The 20,315-nt window shown below is 43.4% G+C and overlaps 1 protein-coding gene across 2 annotated transcripts in view; it reads right to left on the bottom strand.

Moving 5' to 3' along the window:
* SHISAL1 (shisa like 1) overlaps nucleotides 1-20,315 on the bottom strand; it is a 219,263-nt gene that overhangs the window by 32,008 nt on the left and 166,940 nt on the right. The window contains exon 4 of one of the 2 annotated variants that reach the window (XM_077469381.1): nucleotides 6,819-7,100. In XM_077469381.1, the coding sequence (XP_077325507.1) occupies nucleotides 6,819-7,100 (282 nt within the window). Of the gene's footprint in view, nucleotides 1-6,814; nucleotides 7,101-20,315 lie in introns of those variants that run through there. The other variant, XM_077469380.1, reaches the window with a different exon arrangement.

Genomic DNA, 20,315 nt, shown 5'->3' with positions numbered 1-20,315 from the left:
CTTGTGGCAGGGGACGTGGCAAGTGACGTGGCAAGTGGACAATCCACTTGTGGCAGGGGATGTGGCAAGTGACGTGGCAAGTGGACAATCCACAACTTGTGTCAGGTGACGTGGCAAGTGGACAATCCACAACTTGTGGCAGGTGATGTGGCAAGTGATGTGGCAAGTGGACAATCCACTTGTGGCAGGTGACGTGGCAGGGGACGTGGCAAGTGATGTGGCAAGTGGACAATCCACAACTTGTGGCAGGTGACGTGGCAGGTGACGTGGAAAGTGATGTGGCAAGTGGACAATCCACAACTTGTGGCAGGTGATGTGGCTGGTGACGTGGCAAGTGGACAATCCACAACTTGTGGCAGGTGACGTGGCAGGTGACGTGGAAAGTGATGTGGCAAGTGGACAATATACAACTTGTGGCAGGTGATGTGGCTGGTGACGTGGCAAGTGGACAATCCACAACTTGTGGCAGGTGGCATGGCAGGTGACGTGGAAAGTGGACAATCCACATCTTGTGGCAAGTGACGTGGCAGGTGACGTGGCAAGTGACGTGGCAAGTGGACAATCCACAACTTGTGGCAAGTGACATGGCAGGTGGCAAGTGGACAATCCACAACTTGTGACAGGTGACGTGGCAAGTGACGTGGCAGGTGATGTGGCAAGTCACGTGGCAAGTGGAAATCCACAACTTGTGGCAGGTGATGTGGCTGGTGACGTGGCAAGTGGACAATCCACAACTTGTGGCAGGTGGCATGGCAGGTGACATGGAAAGTGGACAATCTACATCTTGTGGCAAGTGACGTGGCAGGTGATGTGGCAAGTGACGTGGCAAGTGGACAATCCAAAACTTGTGGCAGGTGACGTGGCAGGTGACGTGGCAAGTGGACAATCCACAACTTGTGGCAAGTGACATGGCAGGTGACGTGGCAAGTGGACAATCCACAACTTGTGGCAGGTGACATGGCAAGTGACGTGACAGGTGATGTGGCAAGTGACGTGGCAAGTAGACAATCCACAACTTGTGGCAGGTGATGTGGCAAGTGACGTGGCAGGTGATGTGGCAAGTCACGTGGCAAGTGGACAATCCACAACTTGTGGCAGGTGATGTGGCTGGTGAAGTGGCAAGTGGACAATCCACAACTTGTGGCAGGTGGCATGGCAGGTGACGTGGAAAGTGGACAATCCACATCTCGTGGCAAGTGACGTGGCAGGTGATGTGGCAAGTGACGTGGCAAGTGGACAATCCACAACTTCTGGCAGGTGACGTGGCAGGTGATGTGCCAAGTGGACAATCCCCAACTTGTGGCAAGTGACGTGGCAAGTGACGTGGCAAGTGGACAATCCAAAACTTGTGGCAGGTGACGTGGCAAGTGACGTGGCAGGTGATGTGGCAAGTCACGTGGCAAGTGGACAATCCCCAACTTGTGGCAGGTGACGTGGCAGTTGGACAATCCACAACTTGTGGCAGATGACGTGGCAAGTGACGTGGCAGGTGATGTGGCAAGTCACGTGGCAAGTGGACAATCCACAACTTGTGGCAGGTGCCGTGGCAAGTGACACGCTAAATACAAGTACACTGCAGCTCTCACAGCTGCTGCTGCTACCTACTCTGGTCTTACAAAATTGCTGAAATAGTTAATAATACTGTTTTTTGAGCTGGGGAGGGTCTATGATGTTAGCTTAACTAAACACTTCTAGACGCAAACGCGGTAAAACGCGGTAAAACACCGCTAAATCGCGGTAAAAATTGCGGCAAAACGCGCGTTTCTAAACGCCGGTTTCAGCTTTTAAAAACATGTGTCCAGCAGAGTTTGCATCTGCGTCTCGTGTGCATGAAGCCTAATGTGCCTCCTATATCTGTCTAATGTTCCGTTTTCATTTTTCTTTTTTTATTCAGCAACCAAAAAATACTGCAGGTTTATTGTACTTACAGTGAAAGAGACCTGGAAACCTTGTACTTGCAATGAATCTCATTTACTCAAGGTCATGTTTTTACACCTCACATTACAGATGAGTAAACAAAAAGCTTGAATAGTAACAATAGCTGCTGTCTTCTTGTATCGTTGTGCTGTAGTCTGAGTGGAGCTATCATCGCCGCCAGCTACAAATAGAGGGATAAAAGCCTGTTCATGTCCCTGAGGTCTATACACCAGTGCTCTGCATTCTGACTGATCTTTTTCATTCACTCTGTGAACTTGACCCCTTGGAAATAACCACTCCTCTATTATATTTAATTGATTCAATATTCATGAAGATGAAAGCTTTGTCTGTCAACTAGACATCATGCTAATGTTTCTACAGTTGCACAGTTGCAGTAAAGGAGGAGAGAGACAAGATGCTTTAAACGTGGGATAAAGTCAAGCAAGGACACAGTGACAATTATTATCACTGGTTATGGCCGATTCTGTTCACTGTGCTAAATAACTAAAGCTTAGCACATGTTACAATACGATTAAATCTCCTTTAGATCTACCAACAACTACAGTGCCTTAAAAGAACTATTCATACAGTACCTGACCGCGAAAGTGTGTTTCCAAAGCGATCCCATCACGCTGGTTCTTGGCGACAGGGCACTGCACATCTCGTGCTGACTGCAATAGGAAAATTTCACATTTTCTTATTGCAGCGAGCGCTAGAAAGAAGCGACAATGTCGCCTCTCTAATTAAACTGCCATGGGTTCCCCTCCAGTGGCATACCAGGCCCCTAGGTCTGGTATGGATTTTAAAGGGAACCCCCTACACCCAAAAAACTGTGTGGGGGTCCCCCAAAATCCATACCAGACCCTTATCCGAGCACACAGCCCAGCCGGTCAGGAAAGGGAGTGGGGACGAGCGAGTGCCCCCCCTCCTGAACCATACCCGGCCGCATGCCCTCAACATGGGGGTGGCCCCCCCACCCCCCCCACCCCAAAGCACCTTGTCCCCATGTTGATGAGGCCTCTTCCCGACAACTATGGCCGTTGGTTGTCGGGGTCTGCGGGCGGGGGGGGCTTATCGGAATCTGGGACCCCCCTTTAATAAGGGGGCCCCCAGATCCCGGCCCCCCACCCTATATGAATGAGTATGGGGTACATCGTACCCCTACCCATTCACCTGAGGGAAAAAAAGTCAATAAAAAAAAACAAACTAGACAGATTTTCAAAGTAATTTATTAGGCAGCTCTGGGGGTCTTCTTCCATCTTCGGGGGTCTTCTTTCAACTCCTCCATGCTCTCTGGTTCTTCTCCTCACTCTCCAGTTCTTCTCCGCGCTCTCCGGCCTCTTCTCAGTGCTCTCTGGTTCTTCTGCCGGCTCCTCCGTTCTCTTCTTCCAGCTCTTTTGCTAGCGGTGGCCCTGTCTTCTACATGTGCGAGGTGTACCACTTATATAGGCATGGGGTGTGGTTACCCAGTGATGTCACACAGTGACCCCGCCCCTTGTGACATCAAATCCCGGGGCATGCTGGGACTGTGATGTCATAAGGGGCGGGGTCACCACGTGACATCACCCGGTGACCATGCCGCATGCCTATATAAGTGGTCGGGCACCTCGCACACGACATTACAGCGGGAAAGAGCATTGTGTCAAAATCGGAAGAAGAGAAGAGGTAAGAAGGATGCAGAAGACCAGGCCACCACTAGCAAAAGAGCTGGAAAAAGATAGCAGATGAGCCGGCAGAAGAACCAGAGAGCGGGAGAAAAGGCCGGAGAGCGCGGAGGAGTCGGAAAAAGACCCCCGAAGTCAGAGGAAGACCCCCAGAGCTGCCTAATAATTTACTTAAAAAATCTGTCTAGTGTGTTTTTTTATTGACACTTTTTCCCCAGGTGAATGGGTAGGGGTACGATTTACCCCATACTCATTCATATATGGTGGGTGGGCTGGGATCTGGGGGCCTCCTTATTAAAGGGGGCTCCCAGATTCCAATAAGCCCCCCGCCCGCAGACCCCGACAACCAACGGCCAGGGTTGTCGGGAAGAGGCCCTTGTCCTCATCAACATGGGGACAAGGTGCTTTGGGGTGGGGGGGCCACCACCACCATGTTGAGGGCATACAGCCTGGTATGGTTCAGGCCGGGCTGCGTGCTCGGATAAGGGTCTGGTATGGATTTTGGGGGGACCCCCACACCGTTTTTTTGGCGTAGGGGGGTTCCCCTTAAAATCCATACCAGACCTAAGGACCTGGTATGCTCTTGGAGGGAAACCTATGCCGTTTTTTTATTTTAAATTTGGCGTGGAGTTCTCCCTGAAGATTCATACCAAACACAGTACCTGGTATTAGCAGGGATCCAAGTCATATCCCCGCAACAGTGTGAACCGGGCCTCAATGTCAGCAATGCTTGTCGCTCATTGGGAAAGAAAAAAACACATTTTTCCTTTCCCGATGCGAGCCAGCTCAGCGAGATTAACACAATATCGTAGTCACCTACTGTAACTAGACATGTGTTTTTTTTCATTACGAATAAATATTTGGACACATTTTTCGTTATTCAATATATCAAAATCGCCGAATTACAGTACAAAATAATTTTAATGAATTCTCCCAATAACTAAAGGAAATTCTTTTGAAAAAACACACTCCAAAATCTTGTAGAGGCTCTTCCCAGAAGAGTAGAGGCTGCTATACTTGCCAACTCCATATACATGGCTGTGATTTTCAAATGGGATGTCCAACAAGCTTATATGATTGTAATGGTCAAGTGTCCACAAACTTTGGACCATAATATATTTATAAATTATATTGATGATCACGTGCATTCTTTTAAATGGCCTGCACAAAAATTCCTACATTTTTAAAAACACATTTATAATCTAGATTCTCCCTCTAAACATTGTTTTTGATGCCAGGACCTTAAGCTGTTTTCAAAATTATAATTCCAGGATTCCCTAACTTTTTTGCTTAGACCTCCTCTTCCAGCACTGTTAAAGTGAGTGTAAAGCATTTTTTGTTTTTTTAAATAACAAACATATTATACTTACCACATCTGTGCAAGGATTTTGCACAGAGTAGCCCTGATCCTCCTTTTCTCGGGGCACCCCCCATGGCACTCCTGGCTCCTCCTCTTCTCAAGTGCCCCCACAAAGAGCTGCATTCCATGGGGGCACTCGTGCGGGCGTGCTCCAGAGTCCTGCTGCTGGGTCAACTGCCACAACAGCAGGACTTGGCCCTGCCCCCAGCTCCCATGAGTTGTGAAAACTCTGGTTTCCCCATACTCAAAAGATATACTGGTAGGTTAATAGGCTCCTGTCTAAAAATTGGCCCTAGTATGTGTATGTATGTATGTCATTTAGGGACCTTAGATTGTAAGCTCCTTGAGGGCAGGGACTGATTTAAATTTACCATATACTGTATATGCGAAGTGCTGCATAAATTGACAGCACTATATAAGTACCTGAAATAAAACAAAACAGTAATAATCATAAAAAATATAGTGCATTAAGCTGGCTATAGATGGGTGGAATTTCGAATGAAAATTCTTAGGAAAAGAATGTTTGTTTTTTTAATCATAAGTGGGTCAAAGTAATGATCATTTTTGACCACAGTGATGAGAAAATGTGAAGGAGCAGGATAGAAAAATGTTCTCAAATGTTAAAAGCAAACAAAATCTTTCAAATGTTTTTAGAATGTTCAAATCGTAAAAAAAAAATTCTTAAGACTTTCCCTAGGAATTTTTGTTCGAAATTCTATCAATCTATGGCCAGCCCAAGGGTTTTTAAAGCCCAGTCAGGTTTTTGATGCTAAGTCCCGTTTGGGTGGATTTCTCCTATCATTCTGACCTGTTGACATAGCAGAAAGGGAGTGGAAATTGTCCCAAAGTGGACACAGAAAGCAAAGAAAATCTGCTGCCAAAGCCTGCCAAAAGCCTGCCTTAGCCCTTGTACACACGGTCGGAGAATCCGTCGGAATGTGTCCTATCGGACCGTGTCGTCGGATAATCCGACTGTGTGTGGTATGCATCGGACTGATTCCGTCGGAATATCCGTCCGACCCAATTTTCCAACATGTTGGAAATATTTCCCGACCAACTGGGCCGGTCGGACATACTCCGATCATGTGTAGCGAATTTTGATCGGACCAAGTGCCACGCATGCTCAGATGAAATTCCTACATCAAAGCTATTGGCTACTAGCCTGAATGTAGTCCCATCGTAATGAAATTACGTCATCACGTTCTGAAAGATCGGATTTTTCGACAACTTAGTCCGACCGTGTGTATGCAACAGTTTCGGACAAGATCCGACGGACAAAATCCGACTGAGAAAATCAGACGGATTTGGTTGTCGAAATCTCAGACCGTGTGTACAGGGGCTTATACAAGTCCACTATTCCTCCACATGCAACATTCAACATGAAGGATGAACTTAGTTCTTGGTTTGTACTCCTGCATTTTTATGATGTCATAAATATTTTTTGGACTCAAAAAAGCTCCTGCTTTTCCTTCAACCCCTGATCTCCCTTTATGGCCCATATTTGAAGCCCATTCATGTTAGACAGGTGCTGAAGCAAAGTCAAAGCAGTACACACATAACAGGACCCTGTCCACCCTGAATATCCAAATTGCATTTGAATTCAGAGGTTCTCTATTCTACAAAGAACCCAGCAACATAATTATTCACAGAGGTTTCACCTTCTATAAAAAAGAAGCAAACTCAATTTGGCTGGATTTGTAATTTACAGCAAAAAATTCCATTCTGAGGAAAGAGGTTAGAAGAAGTTCACGGTTCAACATTAGCAAATATATCCTGCGACATAACAGCATATACAAAGAATATTCTTTTTTGGGCAAAGCACCAGAGTGGGCAAATTTCAAGTCCGGTTCTGTCATTAAAGAAAACAGTTGTCTTACCAGGCTGTAGAAGTCTGAAAGGACATCATTGTTGGGCTAACAGTGTCTCCTTTTAATGTGTGTACAGCATGTGGCATCTGAGTCTGTGCTTGGCAAGGCTCCTGTGTTGTCTTGTCCCACCGCCTCTGTCCTTGCCTCATCCATTTGGTTTGGATCCCCCACCTTGCCAGGTATAGCTTGCAAATGTCATAGTTCATTGCAGAATAATACAGCAGATCCAGGACCAGCAGGACCACCACGAAAAATCCATACACCCAGACGCCAACCAGGGCACTGTAGTTGCTGCGGGAAATAAGAAATGTTAATTAGGGGTAGTTTTCAAACACGTTCCACAAGAAAAAATCAAATGACCTTTTTTCGAATACTGGAGGGACAGCTGTATTACGTTCTCTATCAGCAACAAAAGTCACCAGAATGAATGTAGACGGTGAATCTCTGCTGTAGGGACGAGTGAAATTGAGTTTTCATTCCTTCCAAACTTCAACAAAAATTATGAGATTTGGAGATATTTTACCATTATGGCAAATGCATTAAAGTCAATGGGAAAGGTGGTTTTGGTTTGATTTTTTAAAAGGTGTAATGGGAATTAAATGGCTCCTCTTAGCCCTTGTACACATGGGCGGACATTCCAATGGACAATGTCCGATAGGACCGTGTTGTTGGATAATCCGACAGTGTGTGGGCTCCATCGGACTGTTTCCGTCGGAGTATCCGACGGACCAAGTTTTCCAGCTGGACTATAAAATTTTCTGACAACATGATCCGATCAGACTTTGTAGAGAATTCCGATCAGACAAAGTGCCACGCATGTTCAGATCAAATTCGTAGACCAAAGCTATTGGCTACTAGCCTGAACGTAGTCCCGTCCTAAAGAAATAACGTCATCACGTTAAGTACGATCGGATTTTCTGACAACTTTGTCCAACTGTGTGAATGCAATAGTTTCGGACAAAATCCGACGGATTTGGTTGTCGGAATGTCCGACCGTGTATACAAGGGCTTAGGGTTACAAAAGCTCCTTTCAACAAACAGCCCCTCTTTAGGCCTTTTGCATTTATGTTTTTGTTTTTTATACAAGAAGAAAATAACAGACAGGAACATATAAAAATAAAACAATTGTTAGGCAATAGCCCCCAAATACTGATAAGCTGTACAAAAAAGAAAAAAACATACATACCATGAACACTAAGGCTTCATGTACATGGGACGTTTAAAAACCTCTCCTGAATGCTGGAACTTGACAGCTAGTAACCGACGGTTAAAAATCTCTGTTGTGCCATGTTAATGCGTGTTTAGCCACATTTGCGCTTAGAAGCGTTTTTTTACATTGTAAATGGTCAGAAATGTATCTCTATTGAAAACGCCAATGAAACTAAACACGGGCAAACACGAGTTACCGGGCTTAGACACGTTTGCACGCTGTTACAAGTATTTGGCGTTTCAAATGCCAATAAAGTTCCGTCATGAACGCAATTTTTTGCTTTAAAAAAAAAAACGGCACTAAACTGAACTGCCTCTAAATGACTATAAACGACTCAGTGTACAAGTCCTGATAAGATACCAGAGGAGAGTTCAGGGGCTGCTGAAAAAAAACGCCCAACTGCTCCTAAACATCCGTTTATCAGCAGCAGTGTACATGAGGCCTTAATGAAATAAACTAAACTGCCCTAAAAAATTTTAAAAACAGCATAAAAAGAAAAGATTTTTTTTTCTAGCAAATTTCATCCAAGCAACTCAGTGAGTGAAATTGGGAGTTTCTGCTTTGAAAGTTTTTACTGGTGACAAATTCTGTAATTTCAACAGTAATTTTGCTAAATCGCTTGGCTTTACTTTTTTTTTTGTGATCAACGTTTACTGGGTTTCAAAAAACAGACACCAGAAATATAAACCAGCAATGCACTAACATGAACCAACAGATAATCAGTACATGCAATGAATGTTTACAGATCCAAAAAGCATTAAGGCTGGATTCACACTAGTGCGAATTGGATGCGGATTTTTCTGTATCCAATTTGCATGACAGTAGATTGTGACCAACTCTCTATGGAGCCGCTTCACATATCCCTGAAGCGGATAACTTAACTACTTTGCACACGTCATTCTGTTATATGGTGGGCGGGAAGTGGTTAAAGATAGTGCGCTGGCTTTTTATTAAATCCTTATTAAATCATAATGATAAACATTAATCACCCAAATGGCCCTGAAAAAATGTTTACATAACCTGGAATGTTTACCCTTGGTACAGGCATACAGGGTGACACACACAGATTGAAATGCCAGTTAAAGGTTAATTTCCCACATCTGTAGTTTTTTTAAATTGCAATTAGCATCTGTGTACAAATAGTCAATGAGTTTGTTAGCTTACATGGATGCACTGAGCAGGCAGAAAAGAACTGTCAATAGACCTGCGTAACAAGGTAATGGAACTTAATAAAATGGAAAAGGATATAAAAAGATATCCAAAGCCTTGAATATGCCAGTCAGTACTGTTCAATCACTTATTATGAATTGGAAAATTCCGGCATCTCTTGATACTAAGGTCAGGTAGACCAAGAAAGATTGCAGCTACAACTGCCAAAGCAATTGTTCAGAATACAAAGAAAAACCCACAAGTAACCTCAGGAGAAATACAGGCTGCTCTGGAAAAAGATGGTGTGATTGTTTTCAGGAGCACAATTCGACAATACTTGAACAAAAAGGAGCTGCATGGTTAAGTTGCCAGAAAGAAGCCTTTACTGTGCCAATGCCACAAAAAAAACCTGGTTACAACATGCCCGACAACACCTTGACATGCCTCACCAGGCTTTTCTGTGGCATTGACGCAGTAAAGGTTTCTTACTCTTGGATTGGGTCTTGAGTATAAGTTTATACATATGGGAAAGAAATTGCTTCTTTTTTAGGGGTTCTGCACAGAGGGACTCAAACAGGGACAGGTCAGTGGAAGCCCACAGCCTGGCAGTCAGTTTTCCCAGAAAATCAAAAAGTTGTCGGTATCTCCATGAGTCCATGGGGAAGGCCCCGTAGGACCGTTTCAGTGTCTCTAATGCCGCGTACACACGATCGGAATTTTGGTCAAAAAAAGCTATTCCGACGGGATTTCGCTCAAGCTGTCTTGCATACACACGGTCACACCAAATTCCAACTGTCAGGAACGCGGTGACGTACAACACGTACGACGGGACTAGAAAAAGGAAGTTTAATAGCCATTAGCCAATAGCTTCCGTCTCATAGTTGAATCTGAGCATGGGTGAGTTTTTGCGTGTCGGAATTGCATACACATGAACGCATTTTCGGGTTAGGAAAATTGAGAACATTCTCTTAATCTTTTGCTGGACAAAATTCGGCTAGAAAAAGTCAGATGGAGCACACACACGATCTGTCTTTTGCTGGCTGAATTTCCGATCGTGTGTACGTGGCATAAGGGTACAAACTTGGCTTCTTCTTTTTACCCTGCAGAGACACAGATGGCAACAAACTCCAACCATAACTACAGCAAAATGTTATAGCAAGGGACACACTTTATAATTGTTGTTTAACAAAGTGTTTCTGCAAACTGCAATGCACAATTATCATTTTACCATATTGAGGGTGATGGCTGCCCTGATAAAATTATGTATGGTAATAGATCTTTCACATTTTTTGTCTTGGTAACTCTGGCTCTTTAAAAATTTGCTTCCCAGATGTGCAGGAAAAAAAAATATTAACGTGACAAGGAAGAAACGCTCACTCATAACAATTCCCACTACACAGCAGAATTTTCAGAAGGCTCATTACATATTATCATAGCTCAGAAAATGAAGGTTTTATAGAAGGGGAAAGGTATTTAGAAGACTCTAGAGAACAAAAAACTTCACCATAATATATGCTGGTGTTGAATTATTTGACCGCAAAGCATGCTTCTCTATGCTGTATAGATTGTGAATAATATGTATACCATTGAGACATACTGCTGTGACGCTTTCAGGAACATCAGGAATTTGAAGACTCCTTTGTAAAGCATTTTTAAAGCCAAAACCAAAAGTGTAATATATTGCAGCTTACCAATCATTAGATATGGTGGCTGCTTTCGTTTTCTTTTTTTTTCTTTTTCCCCTCTGTTTTCACCTGGTGATCTGCCCAGTAACACATGTTATTGTATTTGAGTGTTCCCATTCTGGATGAAGGAGCACAGGGGACACCTTTGGATAGCAGCATTGGGGGAGGATAGTATTACATGTACTAGCAGATTTAAATACATTAAAAAATTGAAGCTGAACTCCAGCTCCCACTTTAGTAGTTACATTAGAAGGTTTTTTTTTTCTCCTTTTGGGATAAAGCTTTTACAAATATAAATAAAAGCTAGTCATTGTAACATCCACCTGTCAGTGGTAAATGGTTTGTCTCATCCTTGTAAACTGATACATCTGGAAGAGAGTTTATTCTTTTGAAAAACAACAGACTTAGAGCCGATTCACACTGAGGCGGCACGACTTGCAGCGCGACTGCCTCCGGCGACCTGCACACGACAGCAGCAGCGACTTGCAAAACGACTTCTATATAGAAGTCAATGCAAGTCGCCTCAAGTTGCCCCTAAAGTAGTACAGGAACCTTTTTCTAAGTTGGAGAGACTTATAAAGTCGCTCCTGATAGAACGGTTCCATAGTACAGAACGGAGCGCGACCTGTCAGGCGGCTAAGTCACCTGACAAGTCCTCCCAGTGTGAACCGGCACTTACTGGCTGGATCACCAGAGGAAAATAAAAGAAAGAAGGCCTAAAAAACAAAACTAATACATACATCATGTCTAAGAATTGGTAAACTGCAAATACAATAAATGTTTGCTTCTAGGTTTAATACTGCTTTAAAGTGAAACTCTACTTTCATTGAAAAAAAAAAAAAAGAATTATCAGCCAAATCAACAATACACTCTTTAGTTCCATTTTAAAATGCCTACATTGTCTCAAATCAATATCAAATATTTGTAATCCTTATGCTGCTAGTGTTAGTAAATAGATAGGAAGGTATATTATATTTACTTGTTTTAAACTTTAAACTTTTCTTCTTCAGTTTTTTACTGGATTCTGACCTTGGCCAAAATGATGCCATATATCCCAGGAGCTTTTTATTTTTCTTACATCTGGAGAGGAAGAGGATGGTCTTTCCCTGCTAAGCACACCCTCCTGCCTGCATGCCTGAGCTTAGGGCTGATGGATTCCTGGGAGTAAATGCTACATGAATCTTCTGCCCTTACTCAAAATGGTCACAGATAGAAAATGCTGGGGGGGGGGGGGGGTCAAGAGGAAAACATTTCTTCCTTAAAGGTACAGCAATAGAAAAGTAGTTACTAGCAAAAAGCAGAAAAGTACACATGCACAGGGCAAAATACAAAGGGAAGCTCAGCACAGCTAAGATCTGCCTTTAATCTACTTTCTTGGATACATTTTCACTAATGCATCTAAGTTTGTAGTCAGGTTGCCTACAGGAGTCTGGTTTATCTAGTGGTTGGCCCAGGTTGGGGGGGATAAGTTAATGTGTGTGCTACGGTTCCCTGTTTTTTTGATCCAGCCTACATACCAGTAGTATAAATATGAGGAAGGCTGGGTTTGGGGCTGGTCAGATGGGCAACTTCGGGAAGGACATGCTGGAACTACTGTGAAGAGGGACTGCTGTGCCTTGCAGTCCGTCGGAGGCACTGGACTTTCCGGAGAACAACCAAGACCCGGAGAACGCCAATATGGACTACCACTGTCTTTTTGAGGTACACATGGGTAGTCAGCTAGAGGTAGATAGGGACATTATGACATTAATGTTCATGTTAGGTCGTACTACAAAGCATTTCAGTAAAGTTGCAACAACTGCTCCTGAGCCTGGTCTGGTTATTCAAGGAGTGCATATTGATGCTGGAGTATCAAAAGAACTTGGTTCAGTAAGGCCCATGTGCAGTACTAAGCTCTACTGCTACAAAAAGGCCTCTTAACAAAAGGAGCAGTACAGATGCTTTGGGTAACCAAGCATTATGTCAAGTTACAATGCAACCAGTTCATTAAGCATGGTACCTGGTAAATGTGATGGGTCCTCCGGTAGCGAGGGGGGCAATGTTCTAGCTCACTCCCTAGCGGTCGCTTTCCAGTAGCAGCCGGAACTGAACCCGCATTACGGAGAACCATGGCCTGGTGCACTCATGAGGTCCATGCTATGTGCACGGCAGGGAGTTACTGAGTTACTGTTACTGGGAGTGAGGTAACAGACTTACACTGAACTGGTGAAGAGGGCTCAGGTTCAGCAGCGTCCCTCCTAATGCAACATACATGAAGGTACAGTGTGTAGTGACAGAACTTTTTAGAGGAACTCTGTACTTTTATTACTGCACACAGTGATACGGCTCATCTCTAAGCTGGGGAACTCCCCTAATGTGAGACTTTCACATGACCACAGTCTCCGACTGGTCCTGGGCATTGGTGAGCATGTTCACGGTGAAGGGTATCCTCGCTAGACATGTGCAGAGTAAAATATTTCGTTTCGGAATTTCGTTTTCGTCTGAAAACTTAATTTATTTAGTTACTCCCGAAATTCGTTTTTATTTATTTCGTTTTTCGTTCAAAAATTGCATTCGTCCGAAAATCCACATGAATCACGGTCGAATCTGTCTTTGAAGGCTTATGGTGTCTGTCGAATGTATAAAGAAGATTCGACGGAGCTAGTATATAGCATACTTTAGAACCCTATTAAAGTCTATGGGACTCCAACGTTCAAAATCTAAAGTGCTCATTTTAAAGGCTAATTTGCAAGTTACTGTCCTAAAAAGTGTTTGGGGACCTGGGTCCTGCCCCAGGGGACATGGATCAATGCAAAAAAAAGTTTTAAAAACGGCCGTTTTTTCGGGAGCAGTGATTTTAATAATGATTAAAGTGAAACAATAAAAGTGTAATATTCCTTTAAATTTCGTAGGGGGGGGGTTGTCTATAGTATGCCTGTGAAGGGGCGCATGTTTCCCGTGCTTAGAATTGTCCCTGCACAAAGTGTCATTTATGCAGGAAAAAAAGTCCTTTAAAATCACTCGCAGCTATAATGAATTGTCGGTTCCCGTAATACAGAGAACACTCATTGAAAGTCATTGATAAAAAAATAAATAAATAAATAAAAAAAAAAAAGCATGGGGGTCCCCCAAATTCAATTACCAGGCCCTTCAGGTCTGGTATGGATATTAAGGGGAACCCTGCCTCAAATTTAAGAAAAAATTTGACGTGGGGTTCCCCCTAAATATCCATAACCAGACCCTTCAGGTCTGGTATGGATATTAAGGGGAACCCCGCGTCAAATTTAAAAAAAATTGACGTGGGGTTCCCCCTAAAAATCCATACCAGACCCTTTATCCGAGCACGCAACCTGGCAGGCCGCAGGAAAAGAGGGGGGGACGAGAGAGCGGCCCCCCCTCCCTCCTGAACCGTACCAGGCCACATGCCCTCAACATTGGGAGGATGCTTTGGGGGTCTGTGACCCCTCAAAGCACCTTGTCCCCATGTTGATGAGGACAAGGGCCTCATCCCCACAACCCTGGCCGGTGGTTGTGGAGGTCTGCGGGCGGGGGGCTTATCAGAATCTGGAAGCCCCCTTTAACAAGGGGACCCCCAGATCCCGCCCCCCCCCTGTTTGAAATGGTAAGGGGGTACAAAAGTACCCCTACCATTTCACAAAGAAAGTGTAAAAAATGTTTAAATAAAACAAACACACTTTTGAAAAATTCCTTTATTAAAAATAAAAAAATAAAAAAAAGATTCCAGCGGCGGTAATCCACTCTTGCTATCCAGCGACGGACGGTCATATCTCCAGCGATGTCTCATCTCATCCAGCGCAGCGCAGCATCCTTCTTCTGTCTCCGTGTAGGAGACACTGCAGGCATTCCGGCGGCTGACGTTTGTTATATACGGAGGGCGGGGCCACCCGTCACCTGACTCCGCCCCCCTCTGACGCAAGGGGAAACCCGGGGTTCCCCGTGACGTATAGGTGACCCCGCCCCCCTCTGATGTAACGGAAACCTGCCTGTGTTACATCAGAGGGGTGCGGGTCACCCCTACGTCACAGGGAACCCCGGGTTTCCCCTTGCGTCAGAGGGGGGCGGGGTCAGGTGACGGGTGGCCCCGCCCTCCGTATATAACAAACGTCAGCCGCCGGAATGCCTGCTATGTCTCCTACACGGAGACAGAAGAAGGATGCTGAGCTGCGCTGGATGACATGAGACATGTCAGATTCCAGATTCTGATAAGCCCCCCGCCCGCAGACCTCCACAACCACCGGCCAGGGTTGTGGGGATGAGGCCCTTGTCTTCATCAACATGGGGACAAGGTGCTTTGAGGGGTCACAGACCCCCAAAGCATCCTCCCAATGTTGAGGGCATGTGGCCTGGTACGGTTCAGGAGGGAGGGGGGGCCGCTCTCTCGTCCCCCCCTCTTTTCCTGCGGCCTGCCAGGTTGCGTGCTCGGATAAAGGGTCTGGTATGGATTTTTAGGGGGAACCCCACGTCAATTTTTTTTTAAATTTGATGCGGGGTTCCCCTTAATATCCATACCAGACCTGAAGGGTCTGGTTATGGATATTTAGGGGGAACCCCACGTCAAATTTTTTCTTAAATTTGAGGCAGGGTTCCCCTTAATATCCATACCAGACCTGAAGGGCCTGGTAATTGAATTTGGGGGACCCCCACGCTTTTTTTATTTATTTATTTATTTATTTTTTTATCAATGACTTTCAATGAGTGTTCTCTGTATTACGGGAGCCGACAATTCATAATAGCTGCGAGTGATTTTAAAGGACTTTTTTTCCTGCATAAATGACACTTTGTGCAGGGACAATTCTAAGCACGGGAAACATGCGCCCCTTCACAGGCATACTATAGACAACCCCCCCCTACGAAATTTAAAGGAATATTACACTTTTATTGTTTCACTTTAATCATTATTAAAATCACTGCTCCCGAAAAAACGGCCGTTTTTAAAACTTTTTTTTGCATTGATACATGTCCCCTGGGGCAGGACCCGGGTCCCCAAACACTTTTTAGGACAGTATCTTGCAGAATCTTTTCTCTCTGTCAAATCTTTTTTCTCTGTCGAATATTTTCTCTATATAATCTTGGACTAATAGAGGTAAGGTTAGGCACATTCGAACACAGGTTCTATAGACACAGATTGTTGTCATGTTGAATCTCCTATTCTATATCGAACTGTTGTAACAATGAAAACGAAAATAAAGCATTTATTTATGTCGGATCTTTCGTTTTTCGGATTTTGTGCTTTCGTTATCGTTTGTCAAAACGAAAACGAAAATAGCTGAAATTCGGACGAAAATGCATTCGGACGAAAACGAATGCACATGTCTAATCCTCGCATGTAGAGCGATTGGGCCCTGCCCACAAGGTGGAATAAAGACAGATACTACTGCAAGTGCATAGATGTGAATAAGCCAATGCATGGATTTTAAAGACCAAAAATAACTATTTAAAACCACACGTCCTCCCAAAACACACAGATGACATTAAAAAGCAATTTAAATCTGGCTTTATGTTTTACAAGTTTGTTTTAACACAACATGTCACAATAAATGCCGGAGTCAGTTCTGTTCTTAATTGCTTTAATATAACAGTTTTTACATCTACAGTGGCAAAGTTGGTACAGTAATTTGTTTTGTTGGTCATGGTCACAGTCAATGCGAAAACCGCCAATTAAACGCAAAGCTAAAACAAACAGCCATTCTCGTTGAATACAATCTACAAGAATGTCTTCATCTCCCAGCCTGTGGCTTCTCCATCTGCTCCTTGTAAATAGCATCTGTCTTTCATACGAGACGGTTTTCATAGCTGATAGGCCAGAGCCAAGCTTCCATCGCTGAAAAATGTGCGCCGACATGTCCTAGTAAGGCTGGGCATAGACAAAGCAATTTTGTTTCCTGCAACCACGGGTTGCAGGAAACAAAATCGCTAGATTCAACCATCAACACTGAACCACAGTGATTATTGCTAGTGGCTATAACAGTCACTAGTGATAATCTCATGTAAAATTCGACATGCAGGTTGTACCCAAGTTGATTGATCGATCAACTTGGTACATTCAGACTGCCCATACATAGCTCAATTCGAACTGTCCCACTCTGTTACACTCATTGCACAGATGGTTCTTACCAATAGAGGCCTGTACCAAGCAACTTTGCACTTTCTCTTCAGAATCCCACCTGCTTTAAATCCGTCTTTTATATGGGCTCATTTATAGGCTTGTGAGTGTGATAAGGGTCATGTGAGAAATTATATCAGAAGGTTTTCATTTATCAATCCAGGCCAGGGTATAGATAGCAGTAGTTAGTCACATTCATCTGAACTTGTTCTGTAATATTGAAGACATTTCATAGCTTCTCAAAATCGACTTCTTCAGTTCCAATGAGTGGCAGGAAGATAACCCAGATACCTTAATTTAGTTACCATGGAATGTGTCAAGGCAGATGTTGATTGTCCAAGAGCAGGATAAGATGTGTGAAAGCTCCTTTTCTAGTTCCATAATACCATTCCAATCTGAAGCAAGTAGAGAGATAGAACACAGTGGGGTTGATTTACTTAGGGCAGTTCACTTTGGAAGGGAATGTTCCCTTAGCTTAGCAAATGTGGTGAAACTTTATTTAAATAATACCCATTCATATGCAAGGGAAATGTTAAAAAATTATTTTTGCTTGTTCATGATTGGATGGTGAAAGCCAGCAGAGTAAGCTAAATGAAACCTATTTGCCTTTAGAAAATCAACCACACGGAGTAATAAAGTCATCCAGTATGTAGCTAGAATGTAGCAAAATCTTGGAGGGGTCTATATCAAACATTACATCCCTGTGTTCTGAAGGCCATCAATACACAGAGACAGAAGCTTGTATATCCAAAACCCAGCATCCAAAGACAAATAAAGTAACTTGGTGTATGCAGTGTAGTGTAGTGAAGAATACAAAGATCTGGCCATTGAAAAGACAACATTGCTGAACAAACGGCCCAACATAGAAGGGTATATTCTACAGGCCAGGACTCAACAGTTTCCCAGTTTTCCTACATGTTAAGGGAAACGGACATTCTTTCAAAGATAATGAGGTTTACATTTTGGACAGAGTGGACAACTGGTTTGCAAGACATTTGCAAGAGGCCGTCTGTGTCAAACCATAACAACCATCCCTGAACAAGGGTCGAGGCATTCAACACCATCTGTCTTCCACATAAAATACCCTGGTGATTTGACAATTCACACCTTCAGCTATGTAAATAAAAGGATTAACACTCATACAGACAGACACCATACAGCTAGACCCGGGTCGCTCCACAATATGGTGAATAGATTAACGTGTTTGTGCTACTTGCATGGATATAAATTGTGGTTTATCTTCATGAAACCCATTAGACCTGAAGAAGGGGCTTGGAGAAGCTACAAAATGTCTTCAACATTACAGAACAAGTCCAGTTGACTGTGACTGACTACCATTAGCTAGTTGATTAAAATAGATTCTATTTATAATCTCTAATTATATAAGTACATTGCAGTGGTCTTGATTTGCTCATTATGCATACAGTTCTTCCTGCAATGTAGGGATTTACCTGTCCGTGATTGAAATGCATAATGATTGAAAACGTTCATATTGACTCTGACTAAAGCTGCACAATTCTGGCAAAAATGAGAATCACAATTTTTTTGCTTAGAATAAAAAGATCACATTTCTCTTACAATTCTCTCAACGTAAAATCTTTCACAATATACAAAAAAAATGGGCTAACTTTACTGGTTAGTTTATTTTTAATTCATTAAAGTAATAAAAAAAAAATTGCATTTGAAAGGCCTCTGCGCAAATACATTGTGACATAAAGTATTGCAACAACCACCATTTTATTCTCTAGGGTGTCTACTAAAACATATATAGAATGTTTGGGGGTTCTAAGTAATTTTCTAGCAAAAAAAATTATTTTAATGTGAAACCTACAAAAAAGGTTTAGTGTTTAAGTGGTTAAACTTTTTTCACTTACACACAAAGTCTATTCCATTGACAAATTGTTACAATGTTTACACTTAAAGTGGGGTGCCCCCTAAAAAAAATAATTTTAAAAGTCAGCAGCTACAAATATTGCAGCTGCTGACTTTTAATAATTGGATACTTACCTGTCCCAGGGTCCAGCGATGAGGGGGGACGAAGCCCCTTCTCGTTCCCCACTCCGCTCGCGGTGCCGGCATTCTTACTGTGGGCTGTGAAGCCACAGCCGGGCACCCACTGCGCATGCGCAGGTGGCGTCGGGCGCCGTGTTACGGCTCACAGTCATCAGGGACACGTGACAGGTCCCGGATGACAGCGCGAGGGGAAGTGATGTCACCAGCCCAGGCATTGAAGGAGGCAGACTACGAGGGACAACCTAGCAACAGGCATTTAGGGGTGAGTAAAAATTATTTTTTTTTCCAATTATTTTTTTTTATTTTTTTATGAATTTTAAGCAATTTTTTTATTTTTTTTGGTGGCAACACCACTTTAAGTTCAACTGATAAAGAATGTTTTGATTCTTGGCAGACTACCCAGTTTTTCTCTTCCTTTCTTTTGAGGGCTGTGGCTTCAGAAAAGCAGAGAGAATTATTTGTATAGAAAGAATTGTGAAACACTTTAGTCGAGATGTGATAACGATTTTTGACAATTAATTGTGCAGCTCTAACTCTGACCTATGTTTATATAACTCATGTTCCCAAATACTCACTTTTCCAATCATTCCAGCATCTTTTCTTGTGCGCCGATTTTAAGCCCTCTTCATTGGCTAGTGCAGGATAATGTCAATTCTGCACATGTGCAGGAGCTAGCCATTCTAGCACATAGGGATTGGGATGGCCACTGAAGGCTGCAGTTTGCATTGTGAGCATCGCTGTGAGCAGGCAGGTAAGTGTATTTTATTGCAGAAGAGACATTGTGGTTGATCTACTAAAACTGGAGAGTGCAAAATCTGGTGCAGCTCTGCACAGAAACCAATCATCTTCCATTTTTTTTTTTTTTTTTAAGTTTAATTGAACAAGCTAAAGTTAGAAGCTGATTGGCTACCATGGGCAGCTGCACCAGATTTTGCACTCTCCAGTTTCAGTAAATCAACCCCATTGCATTTCTCTTCTGCAATAAAAAACAAGCCTGCTCACATTATGTAACAGGAGAACTTTAGTTCTGCTTTAATGTGTATGCACACACTAGTCTTTATCAGTGGTGGCCCGTCGATTCGGGGAGCAGTGGCGCCACCCCCCTAATCCAATATGTCCGGCCCCTAATCTACATGCAGAGTGCCGGATGCATGGATTGCAATGTTTTTTTTTGTTCAGAAGCACATGATTAGAGCCAGAGGCTCTAACTGGCTTCAAAAAGGGTGGGTTCGAGCCAACCCAGTTGTGTTACATTAGCAAATTGATATTCGCTAATGTCTTCCTGTTTCTACTCCTGGCCAATTAGGAAGCAGGTCCTGAGTCTCGATTGGCCGGGAGTACTAAGA

The sequence above is a fragment of the Lithobates pipiens genome, unplaced genomic scaffold (genome assembly GCF_037356315.1).
Source record: "Lithobates pipiens isolate NorthernLeopardFrog02 unplaced genomic scaffold, aLitPip1_a1.2 Scaffold_8, whole genome shotgun sequence".
Lineage (NCBI taxonomy): Eukaryota > Metazoa > Chordata > Amphibia > Anura > Ranidae > Lithobates > Lithobates pipiens.
The sequence above is the reverse complement of the archived record's forward strand: the minus strand, read 5'-3'. Positions and strand labels throughout refer to the sequence as shown.